This window comes from Miniopterus schreibersii (genome assembly GCF_964146895.1).
Source record: "Miniopterus schreibersii genome assembly, chromosome: 13".
Classification (NCBI taxonomy): Eukaryota; Metazoa; Chordata; class Mammalia; order Chiroptera; family Miniopteridae; genus Miniopterus; species Miniopterus schreibersii.
The window spans coordinates 60,085,427-60,104,681 of NC_138113.1; the positions used below are offsets into that span (position 1 = coordinate 60,085,427).

At 53.8% G+C, this 19,255-nt stretch overlaps 1 protein-coding gene across 1 annotated transcript in view; it reads right to left on the reverse strand.

The window, feature by feature from the left end:
- The window catches only part of LOC308566297 (protein Daple-like), a gene marked incomplete at both ends in the record, with an annotated part of 61,520 nt that overhangs the window by 13,126 nt on the left and 29,139 nt on the right, over positions 1-19,255 (reverse strand). The window contains 6 exon segments of the mRNA XM_081156444.1: positions 8,149-8,288; positions 9,064-9,271; positions 9,395-9,565; positions 11,423-11,566; positions 14,414-15,063; positions 16,401-16,538. Of these exon segments, the coding sequence (XP_081012570.1) occupies positions 8,149-8,288; positions 9,064-9,271; positions 9,395-9,565; positions 11,423-11,566; positions 14,414-15,063; positions 16,401-16,538 (1,451 nt within the window).

Genomic DNA, 19,255 nt, shown 5'->3' on the forward strand with positions numbered 1-19,255 from the left:
TTCCTGGGAGCATCAGGACAGCGCTGTCTGCACAGTGTCCTGTTCCACGCAGCCCATGGGCTGTGGACCCAGAGCCACGCCAAGGTCAGATTCCTGCCCCTCCCCACCCTCTCCCAGGGACCTGTCCCCGCCCCTCAGCCACTCAGTGTCTGGACTCACTGGGAAGTCTCAAGCACCCAAGTCTCACAACTTGAAATCAGGGGAAAGTTTGGATTTTGAAAGATAACCTTGATGGGAAGCAAGGCAAGTCTGGTGGAGTGAGTCAGACAGGCGTCCACTGGGTGAAGGTGACATGAGGAGCAGAGGAGAGGCGGAGATGGGCAGAGGCAGCGATGGCAGAGAAACCGCGCACTTCCCACAGCTGCTGGGAGACAGGCGGACAGACAGGTGGACGGAGGACAGGACACAGCAGCCCAGGAGTCAGAGCAGGTGCGTGAGGCCAAGTCAGCGCCACTCGACTGACTTCAACATGGTGTAAGTCATAAAATAAATTTAAGTGGCAGCGAAGAATCGATTGGAGGGAAAATATGTGAGTAATCACAGAGGTGATACAGACATGCCAGAAATCGCGAGATGGCACAAGGATGGTGACGACAGGAAACACTGCAGGAGCTAGTGGCCCCTGTGGACCGTGTCCCGGACCTGACGGTGACCACGTGCTGATGCTCTGTCTGTCCATTGCAGCTCTAACACCTGCATCCAAGATGTCAGGGGACCTCACCAGGGTCATACAGTCTCACTCCGGGCTGATCAGTTCTGCATTGCACACGGCCGGGCAGGACATACAAGCCTGCCGGTGGGACAGAGGGTCAGCGCCTGGACAGGGGAGTGACTGAGCATGGACATCCCGGCCCGAGGACCTGTGGGTGATGTCCCGAGGCTCCCCTAGCATTGTGCTGTGCTGGAACACGATCCAGAGGGTGACAGCTCATCTTCTTTGAAATCGGAGTCCACACTGGCTGCTCTCAGCTTGGCTGGGAATTGGGGCCAGGAGGAGGGGTCCACTCTGTGTCATCTGGCCTTTAGGTACTGATTTGTCGGTTTTTTTGAATTTCAGAAATGAAGGAGGGGACATGAGAAGACACTGGTAGAGGCAAATATTGGAAATCTCCAGTGTCTGAGGAAGGGAGAGGCTATTTAGTGGAGGCTGGTAGGACCGAAGCCGACCAGAACCGCAGGCGTCTAGAGAAAGCCGGGCGGGCCGCTGGAGGCTTGTCTTTGTCCTTGGGTTTGCCTCTCAGAAAGGGACTCTTTTTGCGCCTTGTTCCTACATTGTCATCCCCTGGATAAGCCAAGAGAGGAAGGAAAAAACACACAAAACGGCAAATAAATGAAATGAATAACAGCAAATGCCACTACAATAGCTAAGTGTGCAGGGAAATCGGAATCCTGTCCAGCCCAAGAGAGAAGGAAACGCCACCCAGGGCAGAGCCAGAGCCAGGGCCCGGGAGCCACTGCTGCCCGGGCTCAGTTTAGTTAGTTCACCGGCGTCCCGGAGCCTGTGCTTCACTGAGCAGCGAGGAGAACTCCATGTTCCCCAAGGAGCCGACCCGTTAGGCTATTGCCAGTCCCAATGTGCTCAATTACTGAATGAGAACGCATATAAATTTAGGACCTCATTTTCCTTCTCATTTGTTTTAATGACAGGCTCCCTGACAATTCAGCTCACACACAACTGGCTCCTGCTCCTGGTACAGACCTTGGAACACTTTGTGATATGTTTCTGGCCTGCTGCAATGAAAGAGTCCACCTAAACCTTTCTCTAAGAATTCTTTTTTTTTTTTTTTTTTAATCCTTACCTGAGGAAATTTTGTTCTATTGATTTCTAGAAAGAGTGGAAGGGAAGGAGGAGAAGAGGGGAGGGGAGGGGAGGGGAGGGGAGGGGAGGGGAGGGGAGGGGAGGGGAGGGGAGGGGAGGGGAGGGGAGGGGAGGGGAGGGGAGGGGAGGGGAGGGGAGGGGAGGAACATCAATGTGAGAGAGACACATCAATTGGGTGCTTCCGGCAAGCACCTTGCCCAGGGATGGAAAACCTGCAATGGTGCATGTGAACTTGACTGGGAATTGAACCCACGATCCTTTGGTCCAAGGGCCCGCACTCTAACCACTGAGCCAAACCTGCCAGAGCCACTAATAATTCTTGTACATTTAAAATAACCTCTCATGGCAAGATGAATTTGAAAATGATGAAAATACCTCCTTCTGATACCAAAACACCCTCAACATTTAGACCCCTACGCATCCTCCAATCCAAACCTACACTTTATGACCTTTAAATCAGTCTTATCAGAGCAGACAATTGGTCTAACTTCCTGAACCTGCTCTAGCTTTCTGAACATGCCCTATACATTCACATAACTGATTTATCCCATTTCTGATTTAGGATTAAAGTCCATGGTGGAACCTCTTGTTTCTTTCTCCACAGCACCCCTGGTGGCCACAGCTCACACCACAGGATAAGGGACAGACTTCAATGCTGGTGCCCAGGTCTGTTCAGCATCTTCAGGGACCAAAGCAGCTTTAGCTGCAGGCACTGCCCACAGTGGTTAAGAGTTCAGGCTCCGTAATCTGTCAGACCCATGTTCGGACCCCGGCTCCAGCACATATTCTCTGGGCAAGTGCTTAACCTTGTCAAGAAGGGGACAGTAAGCGTGCCTGCCTCACAGGGCAGTTAGGACTGGATAATAGATACAGCGCATAAACCAGCTAAAGGGGTGCTGAGCCCAGAGAAAACACCCATTCCATGGCTGCCGTTACTAATATTTACCACTGACCTGCTCACTCATGGATCCAAACAACAGTTTGGCTCAGTCAAGCATTTTTTTCTCTGAAAGTTTTGCTAGCTCAACTAGGCTGCTTTAGTTCACTAGTTCACCTTAGACAATACACAAGTTGAGGCGATAAACGTAAAAAAAATTAAGTAGCCAGCATGAAAACCTGTGGCCACAGAACCAGTCAAGATAAAACTAATGCTAGTAAGCTTCAACCTGCAGTGAGTGTTTTAACCAGTTCATCTCCTGTAAAGACCGGGAATGCAAGCATTAGTCCCCAAACTGTGTGTTTGTGTGCATGCTTCACTTTTGCATTTTGAGTGACACACCAGGACTTGAAGTGGTGAATGTCATCTAGCAAGGCGTGTGCACATGTCACACTCAAGAGGCGGCTTATCATCCGCCTCTGGGCTGCAACGTCGGCCCCTGAAAGTGCACTAGTGTGAGGCATGGACCTGGTCTTCAGAAAGTCCTAGTGTCCTTCATAACATTTAAATTTCTCAGGGTGCACGTTTGGCAGGTTTATAGGTAAATTATCTATAAAATGATATTTAAAAGCAAATTTCAAAATTAAACCATGTTTAAGGCAATGGCTTTGTTTAATCGATGGTAAGATGCACATTGTTTCCCCAAGCCTTAGCCTCTCTGAAATCAGGACTTAGCTTCAAACATGTCCTGCAGTCACTGTCGGCAAGGTGGCAATTCTGACAAAACAGTCGCTGCCACGACCAACTTATTTTCTTCTCATGTGCGCACAATTGCACAGCTTATAACTGACAGCTTCTTAGACCTGGTGAAATACACCCAGCACATTTCAGAACCTCTGGCAGACTCCGGATGACACCCTCAATGACAAGGTGCCTGCACCCCATGTTGTCAGGACCAGAAGACAGATCAGGTGGGAGAAGAAAACCTGACCTGCTCTTCACTGTGACGACAAGGTCAGAGACACACACGGCCTTGCTGAAGACCTTGCGTATGTCCACTACGTGTTAAATGCATCGGGATCTCCCTTCAGAAACGCTTATTCTAGGCCTGGCAGACACGAGGAAACGCAAAAACACACACTATGGAGCCTGTCTCTGCGGTAACTTGTGGGCACCAGCTCTGGGTACTCACGTCCCTACCACAGTGCACACCGTGCATGAGGCTTCTCATGCTAAAGTGACTACCTTGCTCTGGGACCGAACTGACACAACACTGTGGTGGGTTTGTGTTTCCTACTTGGTTGTTAACATACCTAAGGAGCCAGATGTGCCTGCATGGAGCACACCCCCTTCAGGCTCCTATGCACACGTGTGCACCCCCAGCACGCTGTCCCGTTGGTTCTACCCTGCCCAGGAGGGAGGCCTGGCACCCCCCCTTCACTTCACCTGCAGCCGGGTCAGACCCTCCTACCTTTTCTCGCGGGCCCGCTGGGGGGGTCTTGCTCTTCTGCCCAGTGTGAGCACGATGGGGTGGCCTCGAGGGGCTCCTGCGGACACGCAGCACTGTCTGGGGGGGACTTTGGTCCCTCTCTGGAACGCTTTTTCTTTGGCTTGATGAATTTGACAAAAGCTTTGGCTTTTGTCCAGCGGGTTTTCCTAGTTAGAAGTAGATTTTTAGGTCACAGCCAACCCTGGCCACCCCTCCAATGGTCACTGGGTGCCCTACAGTGAGCTGGGATTTCCATCACCCGCCTGGGAAGTTGGCTGTTAATTAGGGGTTCAGAATGAGGGCCCTCTTTGCCATCACCACAATGATCGTATCCGGGGCTCTGAGGTAGAACCTAATTTGCTGTTAATGAGCACAGACCCAGGATGGGGAGAAGCGTTCATCGTGGCAGAAACCCACACTAGCCTCTCGGGAGACAGAACTTCAAACACAGCCCCCAGCTCTTGGCTGCCTGTGCCGAGTACAGGACGTGGTTCTGCGCTAATCTAATCCATGTTTGCTCCAGGTTCCCAGCAAAATGCCACTTTCAGGAAGAGCCAGGGACCTTCTCATTTGCTGCCACGGTTAATAATAAGTGAAATAGGCTGGGATACTCTGCCCATTCCCGGCACTGAGGAATCTGGGTGGGGGCAGAGGCAGGGCAGATTGGGCCGTTTGAATTGGAAACAGTGCCCCTTGCCCATCCAGCGTGGCTCAGTGCTTAGAGTGTCAGCCTGTGCGCCAATGGGTAGTGGGTTCAATTCCCAGTCAAGGGCATGTACCTGGGTTGCAGGTTCAATACCGGGCCCTAGTCAGGGTGCATGGGAAGCAACCAATGGATGTGTCTTTCTCACATCGATGTTTCTCTCCCTCTCTCTCTCCTTCTCACTCTGCCTCCCTCCTTCCCTCCCTTCCACTCTCTCTAAATATCAATGAAAAAAAATCCTCGGGTGAGGATTAAAAATAAATAAAATAAATAAAAACAGTGAATTTAAGGGTAATACATTGCAGCTGACTGGAAATGGAGGTCCTCTGACCTAACAGAACAACCCCATCTGGGTTTGAATCCTGGCTCTGCATGAAACAGCACTGTGTTCACACAAATCACTCTATTTCCTCATCGGTGCCTTGATTCCTGTCAACAGAGGGGTCAGGCGGAGGCTCTGAAATTCTGTGGTTCTGTGACTTCCACAGAGAGGCCTTGCAGGACTCACGGGGATCCGACTTCAAAGTTGGGCTGGGGCAAGACCGTCTGAAGGACCAGCTCCTGGGGCTCAGGCCCGGGACCAGGGGAAGCCCTGCTGGACAGGGACCGAGCCAGCCCACAACCAGCCTACTGTTCTCTGGAGAAAGGAAGTGTTTGTGGAAATCCCTGGGGTCCCATGAATCCAGAAGAATTTAGGTTCAAGGCCAGGAGGTTCCTGTGCCTGAAGATCATGTGTGCTGGTTCAGGTGTCTGACCCAAGCTTCCTTCCCAAAACAGAAACATGGTTTTCTATGTCCTGAAATCTTGAGACAAAACCTGACACTCCTGATTTAATGGCTCTAAAACAAGAGACCCCTTTCCCCCTTACACAGGCTCATGGCCAGCTGGCATTTGCCATACCCCGTAGGATAGCCATGAGTATGGAGGGTGGAACTGAAAGAAACCCTAAATCCTGTCTGTGCTGGAAGGGACCTGCACACAGGTGACCTGTCATACAGTGGAAGACACGGGCCCACCCACTGGCCACCGCTCCAGGTGGCTACAGCATCCCCTCCTTGTGAGAGAGCAAGCCCTCTCTTCTGTTTAAGTCACTGGAACTTAAGTCAACTCACTGCTTTGGAGCCGGATCAGAGAACTGATGCTGAGCCATGAATTTATCTTCTAGGTTTTCCTTTTGTCTCTCTAAGGCATCTATTTCATCTCTGTAAATAGAGGACAAAGAAAAAACAATCTGGCTTTTAAAATAAAACACATGAATTGACCCATCAGCCCAGCCTGGGACCTGGCCCAGAAGAGCCCGTAGTTTTCTGGGGTTCAGGCATCATGGTGCGCATGACCATCATGGTCGCAGAGGTGGGGATGTGTGAATGGAAGCATCAGACGTGGTCCAGGAACCCTGACACCTGGAGGAGACCTGCTGGAGCACCTAGGACCAGGCTGTATGTCATCTTAGGAGAGCAAACCCCGGATCACCTGAAACTTCAAGCTTGGAAACCCTGAGGACTCTCAGGCCAAGTCAATTCAGGAAACTGTGCACTCAGGGGCAGATACAGGGCTAAGCTGGCATTTGCAGGTGCAGACTTACAAGACCTTCCATGGTGGGCAGGGGTCTGCCCTCAGTCAGTTAGATGGGCATCAAGGTTACAAAAGTCAGCTTAGCAAAGTCAGACCTCTGACCTCGACCCATTCCAATGTTGGTTTCTGATAACACTCCCACGGAAGCAAACTCAGAGCCTCTCTGGGGCCAGACAGAGGAGGAGAGGAGCAAAGCGGGCCTGGAAGGACCAGGCAGAGTGGCTGGGCTGCCCTGGCTGAGCGCTCGGTGCTGCGTGGGACTGAACTCAGCCCCTGCAAAGGAGCGCTGCTCCCGAGGAGGCGGAACTTCTGGTCATTTTCCCAAAGGATCCAGAAACCCAGGGTGTGAAGCAAAATCTCTTAATATCTAAATGCTGGAAATCAGTTCACATTTTCAAAAACACAGAAAGGACAAAAGAGGGCACCCTACTCATGGGGAGAGGGCGCCTGGCCTTCCTGAGGCAGATGGCCTGCTTTTGTTCTACCCTGTCCCCAAGTGGAGCACGTGGTGATATCCATACAATGCATCCCAGGGGGCTGCTGGCTCCTGTCCTACTCCTGCCTCTTGCAGCTGGTGTGGCCTTGGCAGCTCAGACCCCTGGTTTCCTCGCCTGAAAATGAGTCCTCTGGACCAAGGCAGCTGCTCAGGCTGCTCCGGTCATGAAGCTGCCACAGTCCTGCCTAAACCAAAGGCGTTCCCAGGAGTTCACTGTGGGTGAGCACCCTTGAAAGGTGGTAGCTCGCAAACCACAGGGCCCCCGACCATCGACCCTGCTCAGCTCCCAGCGCCCTTGGCTCCACATCTGCTATTCTCGTCTGTGTTATTCTGCTCCCACAGCCATGCTGCTTGGCCTTATGCTAGAGCGTTTTCCTGTCTGGGTTTGACGGCCTGCCCCCTGCCCCCCTGCCAGCTGCACAAACTCATGGAGGGCAGACACCGCAGCCCTCCCAGGGCTGGGGAACAGTCTGCTCAGAGAAGGCTCAGGAAACCCTGGCCTCCTGCAGATACCCTCTAATGCAAAACCGTCGCCAGATCATCCCCTTGGGTACCAGGTTCCCTCATGAGTGCCCCCCACTGGCTAGCCTTCCCCCATCCATGTCAGCAGCAGCACCCAACTCCCACCACCACACTTCCTTCTACGCCCCCATGGAGCCCCTCAACACATGTCAGGTGTGTATGTAGCTCTGCTCACATCCCATCTCCCATTCTGGTTCCTGGCGACCAGGTAATTGGTCCTGTGCACCTTGTAGGGCCTCCGGCAAACCCAGGACCCTGTAGATATTGGCAGAGGGAGGACAGTCACAGCGCACCACAACCCATTCCCCAGCCCATGAAGAAAAAGCGGACATAGGAAGGGCTCAGCCTTCGACCTGAATTCCTTCCCTGGGGGCCTCTCTTTGCTGCTGTCCTATTTTTTAAAGTGAACTTCATTCCAAAAGCAGATCACGAAGTGTCTGGCAGAGGGCAGTGTCTTTGAAAAGCAAAGGCCATTCACCCCACTTGCAGAAACCTAGGACCATCCCAGGGAAAACGAGAGGAGGATGCCGTGGTAGGATGGTCTGTCCCCTCACCCTTGGGATATGATGCGCCCCAGGGGTTCTCTGCCCTGAATGTCAGGGTCTAGGCTGGAGCTGGAAAGCAGGACCCCTCTGTGGACAGGTCCCAGCCCGCCCACACCCCTTACATGTACTGCTGCTCCTCATGGTACTGAAGTTGATTATCCAACTTCTGCTCCAGACGCCTCAGGTTCTGGTCCATCATCTGGATCTTTTCCGAGAGGTAGTGATTTTCTTCCTCCAAGTCCCCCTTGAGATCAAACAGCATCTAAAACACAGATCGACAATGTCTCAAACGCCATGCACCCCATGACTCATGGTGGGAATCTACTTCCAAAGAGGAAGAGAGCCACGTGCACAAAGATGGCCATTTCGGTATTTGCTAGGCCAGTCAGAATGACTAATACGGTCAATGATCTGGGGACGGCCAAGCCTTCTGTCACTGCACCATCCAATCAGGCAGCCGCTGGCCACGCGTGGAGGCCGAGCTCTGAAAATGCAGCCAGTCTGAGCTGAGATGTGCCATTAGGCAAAATATACAACAGATTCTGAGGACTTAACAATTTTAAAAAATAATGTTACATATCTCATCAATATGCTGGTGGCTGGTGTGGTCCACTTGGACGAGGACTGTCCCACACACCAAGAGGTCTCAGTTTGATTCCCAAGTCAGGGCACACGCCTGCATTGCAGGCTGGATCCCCAGTAGGGGGACGTGCAGAACTGAGTGAGAGGACCCGGGTCAGCACTGAGCAAAGTGCTCAGCTGGAAGACAGACATGAAGCAGTACTGGGCTGTCTCCATGCACTGCCCGACCCTGCAAAGAGCCACGGCCTGATGAAAGGTGTTTCCTAACACATCCCTGCCAGTCATGGAGTTCGTCCCTTCAAATACTCCTGGCTTCCCCTCGGCCTCTGTGTGACATTCACACAGTCTCTGAGCACAGACCCCAATGAGGGCCCATTCCCACCTGGCCGAGACCAAGGCTGTCAGCCCAGGGAACTCAGCCCGGCGTCCTAAGGCCCACCAGCCCCGGGCCTCACCTCGCATTGTTTGCGGGACTTGGTGAGCGATGTTTCCGTGTCCTGGTGCTGCTCCTTCAGCTCGTGGTACCGGGCCTGCCAGCGGTCCACCTCCAGCTTGGAGCTGTCCAGGGAGGCTTGCAGGTCCTTGTTGTGGGCACGCAGCTCCTCCTGCTCCCTCCTCTGCTCTTCATACTGGGCCTGCCAGTGGTCCACCTCCAGCTTTGAGCTGTCCAGGGAGGCTTGCAGGTCCTTGTTGTGGGCGCTCAGCTCCTCCTGCTCCCTCCTCTGCTCTTCATACTGAGCCTGCCAGCGGTCCACCTCCAGCTTGGAGCTGTCCAGGGAGGCTTGCAGCTCCATGTTATGGGCGCGCAGCTCCTCCTGTTCCTCCTTCAGCTCCTGGTAGTGGGCCTTCCAGTGCTTCGACTCCAGCTGGGAGCTCTCCAGTGAGGTTTGCAGCTCCTTGTTGTGGCTTTGCAACTCCTCAAGCTCCTTCTTCAGCTGCTGGTGCCAGATATCAACCCTGGGGATGGAGAGACACAGGGCCAAGGGCTGAGGAGCACTCCCAGGCTCTGTCCCAGCTGTACAACCTTACTCAAAACCACAACCTCTCTGGGCCTCAGTTTTTCTCATGTGTAAATGAAGGTTGAACAAAATCAGCAGTTTTCAAACTGTCTGTTGGGGTTCTATAAGGCTGCCCCTGGTGTCCCACTGTTGGCTTGGGGGACAGGAGAGGCAGGCTCGGACACCACTTCAACACAGCATCATTATTAGCACTCTTTATACTTAAGGCGTTGGCATCCCTGCCTACCTGGATAAAGGGTTCTTCTATTAAAACACTTTTAAAAAACACTGAGCCAGAACAATTTTGCTCTAAAACTCTATGCCTATGCCCAGCTCTTCTCCCCAATTCCAAGTCCCTTTCTAATTTCAACTCCTGAGATAAATGAAATATGAGATGCTGGGTACTATGTAAACCCAGTGAAATTATGGTCATCATCATAATTACCCCACTGGGTTTCCTGGGGGAAGATTTATACCAGCAACTCCAATTACCAGAGGCTCATGGACTCAGTTTGAACACCGATGTGTCCAGTTTGGCCTACACAGTTGTTGTTTTTAATTAATTGGTTTATAAAGATTTTAAAATTTTTAAGTTTCACATCAACATTCAGATATCTAGATTCTTGGGGGAAAAAAAGCATAAACAAAAGCCCTTGGCCAGCCTCCCATTTGATGCCTTCATATGGTGTGTGCTCTCCACGAGGGTCTGGTCTGTCGCTGACACTTCTCCCCCATGTCCTGGACCTGCCTGGCCACCAGAGGCACCTGAGTTTGCAGCCCTTCAGGACATTCTAAAACAAGGCTGTGGGGAGGAAGGCTTCCTACAGTCATGACTCTGGATTGAGACAAGACCTGGACTCGAAACCTGACTGTGTCAACTAGGAGCACTGACCTTGAACAAGTGACTTAATCTCACTGAGCTGTTTCTTCACCTGTTCAAGAGCTCAGTCAATTCCCATGATTCCTAGTATAATGTTCTATCATCACTGTGAACACAGAATCAGTGTCCACTGAACTTGTTCCCCATGTCCCTGTAAGTCTCAGGGCACACTTGTGTCAACTGAACAAGACATAAAGATGCCTGTGTAACATACTCACAGCAACAGCACTGTGACTCCTGCCTGCAGGAGCCTTATCTACCACTCGTGTCCTCCCTGTGAGGCCCGGTGCGGCACTGCACATGGGAGCACTAGGCAGCACTCAGCACTCCATTTGGGGGCCATTTCAAACAGCAAAATTGCCACCCAAAAGCACAAAACGAGAAAATCATGGCACTAACTGGGCCATGAGCAGGACGCTCATTTGCAGTGTGAGCGCTGGCACAAGGCAGGAGTCAAAGGCCTTGTCGGCCTCAGCTGCAAATGTGCGCATCAGTCAACACCAGTGTCCTGCACTCTGGGCACATCCATGAAAGGCCACAGGTGCCAGTCTGGGGGTTACAAGGACATTTCAGCCAGTAGGTGATTCATACACAGGGATTTCGTGAATGAGGACTGGCTCTCCCTCTCTCCCTCACGGGCCCGATCGCTGGAGTTAGAGGCTGAGGGTGCCCGGGCCCGATGCCATCATCATCCTCACCAGTGTGGGAGGTGAGGCTGTCTAAGCCCAGACAGGGCACCATCCCAGGTGTCCCTAGTCCTTCCATCCCAGCCACCAGCTGGCGTCCCCTTTTACCTTCTTACCATCCAGCAGTTGACAGGGTTGGTAAAAATATACCATCACCAGAGGACTTTCTGGAGCTTTGCTCAGCGGTTGCTGAGTGAGTTGGTCTGAATGAAACCCTGGCAGACGCCGCTGCGTGGGGCGGGGCAGTTACCTGTCCAGCTCTTCCCGCAGCCTCCGGTTCTCGTCTGTGACGTTGTCGTTGACCCTCTGCTCCAGCTGCAGAGCCTCCCGCTCAGCGCTCAGCAGCTTCTCCAGCTGCCCCAGCGCCGCCCCGTGTCTCACCATGTCCTGATGCCTGTGGAGGGAACACACCCACTAGGAACAGGCACCCCAGAAGACTGCAGAGCCTCCCAAAAGCAGCTTCTCTCTGCAGAGCTGAGGGGGATGCGGATGGGCAGGGAGTGGGCCTGGGCAGCTGAGAAATGGGAGAATGGCAGTTGGGACAGCCTTTGGCCAGCTCTGGGGGATCTCCTCCAGCTGCGGAGCTGAGCTCTCTTCCTCCCACCTGAGGTGTCTCCGTGGTCCCTTCTAGTCCCTGTCACAGCAGCCTCCCCCTGCTAGTCTGCTGAGAACACCACGACTGACCAGAGGCTTGCCTGGTGGGGCCCAAGCAGCTGCCGGGGCGAGTTGCACATACACATGCACACACACAGACACATCCTGCTCCTCAAGGCACTGCCAATCCAGCCCTTAACCTCCCCCATAACTTACCCCTCAGTTTGGGGCTTTTATTTTCTTCCTGCCTCAATCTTCATTACAGAACAGTGTCTCTGGAGGGCAGTAGAGCACAAGAGGGAGGCCCTGACCAGCCCTTGGCCAATCCTCTAGTGTCCAGGGACAGCCTGGTCCTCCTGCCCGCTGGAACCTCTCATGTCCAGGGAACCTCTTGTGTCCGGGGATGGCTCAGGAAACTCTCCCCCAGGCTGACCTTCCTGCCTGCTGGAACCTTCCAAGTCCGGGGATGGCTTGGGAGTTCCCCACTTCCAAGGTGCTGAGTCGTCTGCAGCCCTCCACCCCCGTCCCACCCGCCCCCTATCAGCTGTCCTTGTACCATCTGCCTGGAGCCAACACTTGTGGAGACTCAAACTCGGAAACCAGCTCAGGCGGCTGTTTCAAGACAAATGTGCGTATGGCCTTTAGCCACGGGCAGAGGCTGCCCCGAGTGGGAGGTGAAAAGTGGGGGTGGGCTCTGCCTGGCTTGCAGGGTGGTGATCTTTCTCATCCAGGCTAACGATTCTGGAAAAACTCATCCCCATTTGACAAAGAGGGCCATGGACCATTAGGGTCCCGACTCCTGCCTCCCAGTTGTGTCTTGGACAAGCACACTGGTCAAGCATATTCCAACCATTAGTAATTGCCCTGCTGCAGGAAGACGCTGAGAGAGTCTTGCTCCCATTGAATCCCTAGTACGGGGTCTGACATCAGCCAGCGTGTGCTGGGGAACGAGTGAGTGTCCGTGTTGTGTCAAATGGAATGAATGCAGAGCCATCATCCTTGTCTTCCAGGCACCTGCACCACAAACCTGTAGCCCGGCTGCAGACATACCAAGGGGTCTCTAGCTATCTTTCCAACCAGCGAAACCTACAGAGTAGCACAGTAGGTCCGCATGTTTTATGGAGCAAGAAGCTACAGGAAAAACAGCAATGAACTCCTCCTTCAGAGCCATTCAGATTCCACCTGCACAAACCTTCCCGGTCTGAACAGACATTAGGAACACATCATGACACTTACAAATATAACATTAGGTACATCATGACACTGTTATAAATATAACAGGACATTAGGTATATCATGACACTGTTATAAATATGACAGGACATTAAGGATGAGGCCTGTAAGCACCTGGTGAGGGGTGGGCACCACACCAGTTTCCCATCATTAGTCAGCTGGGTGCATTCCCGCCACATCTAGACACAGGACCCACATCCAGTAGATGCTCACTAAGCATCACGTGAACACAGTATGGGTGCGGGAGGAGGAGAGATGGAGATGCCAAGAGGCTCATGATGCTCATTTTGGCTGGAAGGAGCAGGCCTAATAGGAGCAGACATGCCAGCAGCCCCGAAGGATGGAGACCTGGGTGGAAAAGGGGGTGGAAGGCCCCAAAGAGAGTCAACAGGAAGTGCTAGGTAAGTGAATAAATGAGTGTCATCACCCCCAGGCTCACGACATCATCAGATGCCCTCACCAGGCTTGGCTGGCTTAGCGGCCTCCCTGGATCCCTGCGAGGGAAACTCCTGCCCTTCAGCTGCTCCCACTAAAGAACCAGCATCTGCTTCGCGTCTTGTGAGGCAGAGTCACAGGAAACACCGTCAGCAGGGACGTCTCACAAGCACAATGTGTGGACGACAGCTCCCTCCTGCACTGCTCCAGGTGTCTGAGAGGATCCCCCCTCTCCCGCCTTTGAGTCCCATGCACATCCACCTCTCCCAGGCTCTGGGTCCTGCTGCACCTTCCCGGGGCCTGGCGCAATCAGGATCTGCCCGGCAGGAGCTCGGGTCATGTTGGCGGACTGCATGCACACAAAGCCCCCATTTGTCAGGAGCACAAAGTTAAGATTTATGCATTTCAACATACATCAGTTTTACCCCAAAGAAAAGGCTCATGGAGGTAGAGAGGAGGTCACAATGAACCGAGAAAGGCAGTGTTGACAAGGACTGAAGCTGGTGATGGCACACAGCGCTTTCACTGCACTATTCTGTGTATTCCTATCTATTCAAAAGTTTTCAAAATTAAAAGTTAAAAAAAAAAAAAAAGCCCAGACTTTGAGACTTTGACAGGGAAGAACAGGCCTGGGAAGCTAGGGAAGCACATCACTGCAGACAGGCAGCTCGGTGAACGTCCCCCGACATTCTTGGTTTGGAGACAAAAGGAAGAGGGAGTAGGAATCTTCAGGGGAGCAGGGCCCCCAAAGCTGACACGTGGTTTCCCTGAACTGGGAGTAGTGTGCACACCCTTCCCCCTGGGGACCCTCCTGCCCCCGTCTCCAGCTGCACAAAAGCCACACCGCTGAAGGTGAAGCTCGATGTACTTCTATTCACTGTGAAGCAGCAGGTCCAGAGGAAACTCGAGGGGCCAGAGCGAAGGGGGGACAGGAGCCCAGGGGAGCCCGCCAGTCTGCCCGCCAGTAGCCGGCACGCACCTATCCTTTTGAGACTTGTGCACCAGCTCCAGGGTGCGATGCAGCAGCGTCTTCTGGCGGCTATGCTCGTCCTTGAGGGCCTCGTACTCCCCTGACAGGTGCTCGTGGAGCGAGCCCAGGCACGTGTGCTCCTGCAGCAGGGCCTCATAAGCTGCTGCCAGCTGCGCCTCCTCCTCGGGCCTCCCCAGCTGCTTGGTGGCGAGCTGCTGGGCCTCCGGGCCCTGCTGCAGGGCCTGGCTTTCTGCCTCCAGCTCCCCGAGCTCCTGCTCCTGGGCCTGTGACTTCTGGCTGCTGCTCTCCAGGGTCTGCTGCAGCCTCTGGTTCTCCAGTATCAGGCCCTGGTTCTCACACTCCAGAGCGTCGGTGGCTGTCTTCAGAGAGGAGACCTCCCTGGCCAGCTTCTCCTTCTCCTTCTCCAGCTCCGCCACCTGCTCCACCTGCTCGGTCATCTGCTCCAGGTCCCGGTACAGCTGCTGCTTCACCAACTGCAGCTTGTTGAGGCTGGTGCTGGTCTCTGCCCCCATCTGGTGGAGGTCTCTGCTCCCCTTCTTGATGTCCTTCATGCAGGCCTCACTGGTGACCTGGGACCTCTGCCGCAGAGACCGGACCAGTTCGTTGAGACAAACCCTTATTTGATCAAGATCATCGACCTGCAAGAAAACACAATGAAAAAGACACAGGCAGCTGTGTGAACATATTTCAGGGGTTTGGGTCCAAACTGGGGGACTAAAGTGTAGGCCTGGAAAGACCACGCCACCGTGGACCCGACAGAAGTTCTAACATTTCCCAGAGGCCTGATATGGACACAAGGTGAAGGGCACGGAGATCCCCACTGAGACAGTTCAAAGTCAAGCACATGCACAACAGCCAGGCTGGTTTAGAAACATAAACTACATCTCCTCCTACTTAACACAGTGAAAGTGATGTCACTCGGTTCTTTCTATCCTGGTCGGCAGGGGCCCGAGGAGCTGGCCCACCCCTGTGGCCTCTCCTTAAGACACTCTCCCCACAGACATTGCATGTGACCTTCTCTCTGCCTTGAACACACACCGCCCTCCAAGCTCTGGCCTTCAGCATCACGGGCTCCTCTTCACCCTCCAGGGCTCAGTGTGTGTCAGCTCGTAAGAAAAGCCCTGCACCACTATTCTAAATGTCCTACACCTAGCAAGGCGCTCCCAGGACTCTCGCACATTCCCTCAATAGCACACATCTGAAGTTACCTGGCTTGTCACCTGTCATTCTGACTTCTAAACTGTAACCCAGATCAGGGTGGGGATTGCGCCTGCCCTGGGATGATACACAGCACCTTGTCAGCACCCTCTTCAGCACCATGAGAGAGGCTGAAACTCAAGTGCTTGATACTGAGCCTCCCTTGCAGCTAGGGCTAGTCATGTGTCGGGTCTGGCCAATGAGATGTTGATAGAGTCCTGGGGAGACCTTCCCTCTGTACCTTCACCCTCTACCTTCTTCCTGCCCATTTTTGGGGGAGGTACAATAGTCTCTGCCAAGACCAGCAGAGCACAGAGAGAGAAGCCTGGCTCCTGGTGGCCTCACTGAGATGCTGTCCCACCACTGGACTGCCTACCCTAGGACTTCTTGTGGTCGGAGGCAAATTAGCCCTGGAGGTTTGCCAGGGTGATCAGTGTGACACTGGACATTTGGAGAAAGTTCATTCTTTGTCCTGTGGTGCTGACTCATAAGCTGCGGGACACTTAGCAGCATCCCTGGCCTCTACCCAGCATAGCCAGGAGCACCTCCTCCCTCCTCCAAGTCATGACTATCAAAAGGAAGATGGCCAGTGTCCCTGGGAAGCAACATCTGCCCCCAGCACCCTGCTGTGGCTGAGAATTGCTGTCTGAGCTGCAGCTGAGTGAGGAAACCAGAGATCCATGGGCCACTGATAAATTACCAGGCCATGACAATGGTCCTGGACTCTTCCTCTGGCAGGCAGGGCCTCCAGGGGAGTTGTTCGCTCTGGAGGACCTACCTGTCTGGCCTTGTCAGACTTTAGGATCTCCATGTCGCTGTGCAATCGTTCTCTATCTTCCATCAGCTCCTCGCTGAGGGTCTCCAAATCCTGGCTGCTCTGCTTTTCTCTCTGCAGCTCCATCTGCAGCTCTTCAATCTGCAGAGCCAAAGACCAAGCCCATTGAAGAGTTAGTTTTATGAAGTGAACTGTAATTTAAAGAAATCCCAATGCTGTCAGCCCCACAGATACTTTAACAGGCCTTTTCTCAAGGAAAGACCTTCTTCCTGACATTGGGGAGGTCCAACAGCCACTGCCAAGGCCAGCAGAGCAGGGAGAAACAAGCTGGCTCCTGATGGCATCACTGGGCCACCTCCCCACATCAGGCCTTGTTCTGCAGTGACCTCCCCATACCCTTGACCACTTCTTCTCAGCCCACAGATTGCACCTTCAGCTCATGGTAGAGAAAAAGTTCTTGGCCCCCATTGGTCAGCTTCCCTCCCAGCTCACCACTCCTCACTCTCTCTGCTTCCATCTTAGGTCCTGTCTACTACTATCCTTGGAGCCAGGTCACATGTCCTGGGGCCAGCAGCCACACCCACTGGATATCCTGGAGGTACTCCACCTGGTTGGGGAAATTCCTATTCACCCAGCTTCTCGGAGTGGTCCTCTGCCATGTCTGTCCTTCCTCTCACCCTCCAAGTAAATGTGTCCCCAAGGCCTGTCCTCTTTCCCCATGTGGCTCCCCCCTCCATAGCCCACTGCCTGCCACAGGCCACACCACCTTCCATCTTGCCTGGACAATGGCCCAGTCACCAGCCCCGCAAAAAGTTCTTCTGCTGGGACCCACCAGTGCCCAACCTCCCTGAACAGGAACGGCCAAGATCAGCACTTCTCTCACACTGTGCCTGACACCTGAACAACGTGATGGACACAGACTCAGACTCTGGAGGCCAGGGCGGGACCTGAGGTTCCGCTCCCAGGTGAGACCCATGCTGCTGTCCTTCCCATTGACACCAAACTCATCACCAGCTGGGAGGTGGGAGAAAGGGTTGCTTCCTGCTACCAATGTGACCACTAGTGGGTTTCCATAACTGACACAGGGCCAGCAAGCAACAGGCATCATCAGGAGCCTCTGTCAGTGTGAAGTGCTCAGCACACAGCTCGCAGGCCGCAAGTATGAGGAAACAGCTGATCCCTTGTGAGAGCCCTGTCCCCTCACCCGTCACCAGAGCTTCTGCCATAGTCGATTGGGGCTGGGGCCCAAGAATCTGCATGTTGACTTGTGACCCTGATGCTGCGGGTTTGGGGTGACTGCTCTAAATACTGGATCTCCAAAGTCAAAGATGGTTCTCAAAGCCTTTAAGGACTCCAGACCTCAGGACACCAATTAAAACCTCTTGGGGTCGGTCTCTCAGACCCCCAGTGACCCAGTGGGCAGCCAGGACCAGGAGCCTACTCTCTTCGCCTGTCTGGAGTGTGGATGGCACAGGTAGCTTTACCAAGCTCCCAGAAAGATGGCTGTTCTAATGTCAGCTCTGCCCTCTTGTCTGGGGGAGGGCCACCCTGCCTTTCTCTCACAGGTAAAGGTTTCTGTCTCCAGACTCCTCTGGAAACAGCAGCCAGGCTCGCTTCTTCCCCGTGAGTGGAGAGGGCCGGGCACACTGGGGCTCCCATTCATGTCCTCACATCTCCCTGTCAGCATACCAAGCCCCCTGCCTCAACTTGGGGACTCTCGGACGGGGGAGCCTCACCCAGCCAGAGCCAATGGCAACATGCGCTACAACATGCCACGTGTCTGAGCCTTTCTCAGAAGTAAAAACGTCTTTCTGGTCGTTCTTCATCATTGCCCCACTTCCTAGCACAAGGCCTGGACTCAGCAGAGAACCAAGCATCTCCTCAGTGGCAGGGCCCATACCTGAGAGTGGCTCTGAGGAGGAAGGCCCTGGACAATTGTCACCAGCCATCATTCAGGGAAGGGTACGGGGTCAGAGAAATCGAGTAATTTGTCCAAGCCCCACAGTGAGGATGTGGCCGAGCTCCATTTACAGTGGTGGGCCAACCCCAGCCCTGCTGTCACTCAGCCGGGGCCTGTGGAGTATGCCCCAACCCCACCTCGCTCACCCTCCACCCCTTCCCTCCCAGAGAAAGAACGTTGCTCCAGCCTTTGTGTATCTGACTGTTGTTGCTTCTGGTCTGAGATGTGGCTGCCCCACGTCACACCCACACTGCTGGCCAACCCCACCTCTCTCTCTGTCTGATCCTTCCTGCCCTGCACTGGAGCCTTTGTTGCTGTCTGTCCCCAAAGGACCCCATTCCCCTAGGAGAGCTCACTGGCTGAGATGCGAGTGGCCCCACAGGGTTTCTCGTCCCTCCCAAAGCACCGGACTTGGGCTCATGGGGTGAGGCTGTGGTTCCCAGAACCAGCCTCTCAGCCCCTGTGCTGCCCTACTGTTCCCATGACAGGCCCCCAAGGGGCTGCCTCTCTTCCTCTGACAACCAGGGATCCTCGTTGAAGAAATGAACTCTTGGGATATCAATGTGGTTAGATGAGGGAGTGGCACCTTCTCTAAGGTCCACAGAAGTGTCCTGAGTTACAGGGAAGGATGTTAACTTCGGGAGCTAAGGTTTAGAGACATTCAGACCAAAGTGAGCCTACAACCTGGGTGCCACGCTGAGTGGTGGGAGACCAGAGCTGGCAGCAGAGGGCCAAGGACTCCAGGCTACAGTGTCCTGGCTGACCCTTTTCCCTCCTTCTTGGACAACTCCCAGAGTGGCCATGCTGTCTAGATTTGTCAGAGGCTGTGCCTTCCCTCTCCCAGGAAGGTCAGTGTTGGGCCATGTCACCTGCGGTACTTAGCTGATGGCCGAGAGGC